This window comes from Micropterus dolomieu, linkage group LG04 (assembly GCF_021292245.1).
Source record: "Micropterus dolomieu isolate WLL.071019.BEF.003 ecotype Adirondacks linkage group LG04, ASM2129224v1, whole genome shotgun sequence".
In the NCBI taxonomy this organism is placed as follows: Eukaryota; Metazoa; Chordata; class Actinopteri; order Centrarchiformes; family Centrarchidae; genus Micropterus; species Micropterus dolomieu.
Window position 1 is genome coordinate 17,179,593 of NC_060153.1, and position 6,000 is coordinate 17,185,592.

General features: G+C 38.4%; 1 protein-coding gene across 2 annotated transcripts in view; it reads left to right on the plus strand.

The window, feature by feature from the left end:
* Positions 1-6,000, plus strand: part of stx8 (syntaxin 8) — a 50,227-nt gene that overhangs the window by 9,804 nt on the left and 34,423 nt on the right. The window contains exon 7 of one of the 2 annotated variants that reach the window (XM_046048327.1): positions 3,708-3,861. The exons of the other annotated variant lie outside the window; for it this stretch is intronic. Coding sequence (XP_045904283.1) covers positions 3,708-3,760 — 53 coding nt within the window. The 3' untranslated portion in view covers positions 3,761-3,861. Of the gene's footprint in view, positions 1-3,707; positions 3,862-6,000 lie in introns of those variants that run through there. 2 annotated transcript variants of the gene reach the window in all.

Here is a 6,000-nt window from a genome sequence, read left to right on the forward strand (position 1 = left end):
TGCCCCTCCATCTGTCATCGCTTACCCCGTTCTCCATTGCCTCTTTTCAACAGTCCTGTATTTTATAACCTCTGTCCCATTTGTTCCATCTTTCTGCGTCTCGTCTATATCCTCTCATGCTGAGTTATGGGGGATATCTTGGTTTCTTAGTGTTTGTGAGGGTGGGGAATAGGTATATATCATAACATGCACATGTAGATTCTCAAACTGCAGAAATACTTTAAGAAGAATTGGCGGTTTAGTCCCCACATTCCCTAAGATTGAGAGTTCTTAGAAGCAAAGGGGAAAGGAGAGAGACAAGCTTAGTTTTTATTTCTGTGTCTCAAAAATATATGTAGTCACCTGGAAAACGATGCCCTTCAATAGATGTAACAATACCTACAGTCATGTTTTGAGAGTCTGTTGGGCAGGCAACAAACAATGCACCACTCACTGCATAGTGTTAGTCAAACGGTATGATCATCCTCCTTGTTTGTTTTCGCTTTCAATCTTTTGTGTGTGCATGTATGTGTTGTTTCACACCTCAAATGCTGATCATAAGTATTGATTCTGGAGTCACCATGGCGATGTACAACCTACCATTTCCCCATTCCTGCTGGGCATACAGAGATACAGTGTGGTAGTACTGTTGCTATAGCAGTTGTATTTATAACAATAAAAACGCGATATAATTCAAGTATGTTTATGAAGGTGTCGTGCTGTGCCATCTTAAAGACCCAGCCCTCAGACCACCTCTCTTTGGTTGTTAATCAAGTATGCGAGGAATGTAACTTGTGTATTCTAAAGTTTTATATCTTTGTTATTATAATTCTGTTTTTCTTAATATGAGACAGTGAGTCTCAATGACTTAATGTTTTCTACATTTGAAAAATAAAAATTGCTGGAATGTTTTTCTTCTAGACCTGTACTTAAATTACTTGGCTTATTGCGTGAGACAGCTTTGTAGGTGCTGCGTTTCTTACTTGTATTAAATGTCAAAATCGACAATGTAAAAAGTAAGGGGATAGTTTAATGTTTTCGGAGACAGGCAGGGAAAATGGATTTAAGTCATAAAGCAGGGGAATGGCAGGGCTCCTTGTTGATCTTGACAGTTGGCGCGTAACCTTGGCGTCCGACTGTCTTTCTGTCTTGTAGGGTTCCTTTTCCCTCTGTTCACTGTACTGTAGCAGTGTTTTCTTATAAATAGATTAAGCTCTTTGTAGTTTGGCTGCTCAAGTCTAGCTCATGAACCAAGTGCAGTGGAGGTTGCAATCATTTCCTTTTCGGGAAACAAATCCGGCTGAGGTCAGTAAAGAAGATGACCCCTTTTCAGAGTTTTAGAGATGAACCCAAAGCCCTCAGTTACTCCCCTCGCTGTCTTAACTGGATCAAAATGGACAGAAATGTAGAAGTGAGTAAGCAGACAGATTACCTCAGTTTTAGTCTCTGCTTTATGGCTCATAGCATTAATCCATTGCCTGCTGAAGATTTTCCCATCTTACTTGCCAGTCATAACAAAAAGAGAAATTCAGTCATTATTGCTAGCGTGTTAAAATTAGTTAAATGATGTGCTGTCATCAAGTTTTTCTTTCATATTTCTAACCTGTTTCCAAAGATTAGTATATTTTCATTTCCAAATTAAATGTTGCAGAAAATAGTCCGGCACATACTGACTGAAATTGATTGCATCAGCAGTAGTGTTATTTCCCGCCAAGAAAGATCAACATTAATTTCACTTTATTAGTGTTGATGTTTCTCAGATTGTGGCCTGGAACAGTGACATCAGTCAATGTCTTGTGCTTGTGAGTGACAGACAGTGGCTCATTAAAAATAATATTGCTCCCTTTGAAAGGGGCAGCAAAAGTTGGAGGCTGTCTCATTCGTCAGATTTTTAGGGGAACTGAATTTGACTGGTGGTAAGATACTGCAGCTATGACATATACGACAGTACGACGTACTGCAAAAGTTTGGTGTAACAACTGACAACTGTGTGATATAGACAGACATAGGGACACAATAACACAATAACACAAAAAAGGGCAGATCAGTTTTCAGATTAATTTCTGCGCCTACAGCATCATCATGAACAGCCATTATATACTTAACTCTTGACCAGTCTAATAAAGAATCATGAGTTAATTTATTTTCCGCCGCCTCTCAGCAGGTTTGAAGTTCAACAGGAGTTTCCAGCTAAACTAAATCTGCTCTTCAGAGTTCACCACACATAAACCATTCAAATGAATCAAGTCACTGCCATTTGTTCCATATATTTGTCTCCACCCCTAGAACTAAATTTAAATAGACCTCAGACCTCTGACAGCTCTAGCAGATGTGTTCTCACATTAACTATCGCAACCATGGCCTCTCCATGTCCTGTCCCTTTTTTCCCCTCTCTTTGATAATAATTCTCCGGGCTGCTTCATAGTGCAAGGCAATTCATAACATAACGAGAACACAGCAATAACCACATCGTGTACAGTATATCCAGGACTGGAGATAAACAGACCCTCAGTTGGATTGAGACCTTCTGGAACAAATTTTAGATAGATGCAAGAGATCTTTTAGGCGATCTTACCAGTCTGACCACATGTGCACTTTTGTTTTGCCTGCAACTTGAGATAAAATAAAGTGGATGTCTTTTTTGCATGACACAGTAGCGGCTTGGCTTGGTCGAGGTTGAATCTTGTGTTGTCCAGATACAAGCCTTTGCTTATTTGACAGACTTTGCCTTTCACTCACTCACTTACCTTTCACTATCATCCAGAGTAATTTAGCAGGGAGTGATCTCTTACCGTAAGTGGAAATGCAAAAAAACCCTAAAATCTATTCTCATCTTTGGTATAGTGTCATATAGATCCTGAATTCTTTATTCACAGTAAATGCGCTCACTACTTAATTAAGACAAGTTAGAAAATGATTCCAGAAAATTGTAAAAATGTGGGTGTATAGATTTATTATAATGTTTATGTATAGGGGAATGTAATGCAGTTCTGCAACGGTAGTTACACCTGTAACTACAAAATTCATTTTAACTTGTTAGACTGTAACAATCCCTCTGTTGAGATGTACGCTTTACCAGTTACACCTTCAAAATGGATTAATATCCGTATACAAGCTGTTTTGCATTTGTCAGTTGCATCCTCCTACTTTTTGATGTTAGTATGTTGTAGACGATCGTGATTGTCGGAGGATGATACATATTGCAAAGTAGTGTCAGATTAAAACGTATATTAAGACTTTCTCATTATTTTACCAGTCTTGTTGTAATTGTAATGCCTCTATGTAACCAACATAAGCAAAGGAAACAATTGGCTGCTTCCTTTATATTGAATTCAAAATGTTTACCACTGCCAGTTCCAGTCTCTGTTGCACAAAAAATAAGTACAGAGCGGAAGCTGTTACTTCAATAAGGGAAATTTTTATGGCTACTTTTGTAATGGGGATTTTAGTGTTATGTGTTGTTTCCATTATTTCGCGCTTCCCATTTAGGAATGTAATGTGTCAGTCATGGATCCCTTAAACAGAACACATGGCTGTTGCTGTGACGTTTTGGTAATGGGAGTCTTTTTAAAGCTCTTTGTCACCCAGCCTGAATATTCTTAAGGTATAAGTGTGTTACTTTCCAAGTGTCCCTTCTGTTAGTGAGCCAGCTGCTAAAAGATCAGAAGAGGCTTTGCTGCTGTGATGGACTTCTGGCTAATAATTAGATCACTGATTTGATTTTGCAGCAGCAGAGCATGTGTACGGCCCAAGTTGGACAGCACGAATGACTTCCAAATAAACAGAATGAGAGGAGAGAGGTGATTACTGCTGTAGCACAGTGACATCAGCAACTGCCCCAGAGAACACAGCCCCGTGCTCGCTTCTGCTCTTAGAAACAACTTGGTGAGCAAATAAACCATACTAACGATGGCACTCAGCAGAAAGTCAGTGTGGTTAGAGTTGTAGATTGATTTATTGTTTGTTTGATTCGCTCCGTTTGAAAATGAGGCTGTTAGTAGTGAGTAGTGTTTTCCAGACGGCATGGAAATGCAAAGAGTCATGATGTGATGTCCAAAAGAGTGTTGTCATCGGAGGAATGTCAAGTTTGCAATGAGCCACAAGAGAGCATCATTTTGTGTGACCACCAGATTGGCTGACTGGTGTTTGACTTTGTGAATTATTGAGCACTGTGAATGATGGAGAGATAACCCACCCACACTACAATATTCTTTGGTCCCATTTTTCATAATAAAATGCCAACTTTCGAAAGCTCTCTAAGTGCCTCTGATATGTGCATTATTATGGCAAGAAGGGCTGCAACTGAGGATTAGTTGCTTTTTTTTTTTTCATTCTATCTGTATATGGCTTTATGTTCATAGTATAAAAACATACAATGTGCCAAAATATACACATAGTGTTACCAGAAAAACGATGATATGAACATTTACCTGATGCTATCTTCTTTTTCATCTATCATGCCTTAGCTTAGTGAATTTTCAGACTCGTATCCCTTGATCCTATTCTGTAGAATCCTGTTGTGGAGGGCATATTTTTATATTGTTTTATTTTTTAATTACCCTCAGACAGTCTTATTGCTGAGCCCATGTTTACCACTTTCTGTGACCTGTTTACTGACATCAATATTATAAAACCATCAATTTGGTTCTCATTGATTTTCTGAGCAGGTAAAAGGTTTCCAACTTGTCACTGATACAGAAATTGTATTGTATATACTTCTGGGATGCTGCCAGAACAGCTTGTGGATTTCAGACAATAATATATAAAGTGATGTACAAAGCAGAGTGTTAATCAGATTTTTCTGTATTTAATCAACTCTCCTCCAGATTCCCTACAGACTTACCAACAGTATTCTCTTAAAGTGAACAGTTTTACATTAATACTCATTGAAGAGTCAAGCTGTTATCGAGGGTTTACATAAAGATTCATAAAAAAAATTAATGGCAGTGGACATGTGATGGAATAACACAAGATGGATTAATGAAGATGCACCGCAAGTCACCAGGCCAAACTCCTTTGCTACGCATCCTAACCAGGGTACAATCAATCATGACTCCTTGTGTCTTTCTCTGTCCTTCCATCTGGGCATCCATCTCTGTCTAAGGTCTGTTCCTGTCACACTGATAGAGTTGTGGAGAAGTGGGGGCTAAGGATGACACAAGGGACTCGGGTCACATCAACCACGGCCGAGTGATGAATAATCCAGTTTAGGCGGCGCAAGGAAATTAACATTTTTGGACGCTAAAGAAAAACATCTGAAGACATTTCATCAATCACTCCTTCTTTTGTTTCCCTTAGTGGATAGATGCCCCCTTTATCAATCAGAAAGTGTGGGTTTAGACTTTGCTTTTCTGCACTGTCTTGAAATGCAACCTGTTGTACCTTTTTAAATCGTATTTTTATGCCCCTGGTTTATGTCCCGTTTCTTTGGAGTTTCAGATTGATGTCAAAAAAGATTCTTAAGCGATTTCACTGGCTTTCATTGTGTCGAATTTCTTTTAGGGCATCTAATGGCACCTTAATCAGTGACTGATGTGAATGCGACCGTCTCTGGGAGTGTAGGGCAGGGGTATTCAATTAGATTTCAAAGAGGTCTAGTTAGAGAAAATTTCCTGAAGCAAAGGTCCGGAACATAAAAACGACGAACTTGCGTTATCATTCAGTACTATAACGTATAGTTGTATCAACACATGTTTTTAATCAACAACGGACTGTCAAATCAAATAATATTTCAGTCAGTTTTCACATCAAACTGGAAGGATAATAAATAATAACTATTCAAATAATAAATTCTAAATTTAAGTAAACTAAATTAAAGTGCCTAATTTTTAGAAAAAATGTAATAAAAAGTGTAGCTTGAAGTGATGAAGTGTAGTCTTAACCAATTTTATAATAAACACTCAACACATCATAACAAATGAACAGCTGTAATGCCTCCTCTTCTCTTTCATTTCCTCTTACAGAGCTACCACTTTCCTACTTTCTGTTGTTCAGTGAGAAACGTGAGCTCCAGCTAGCATA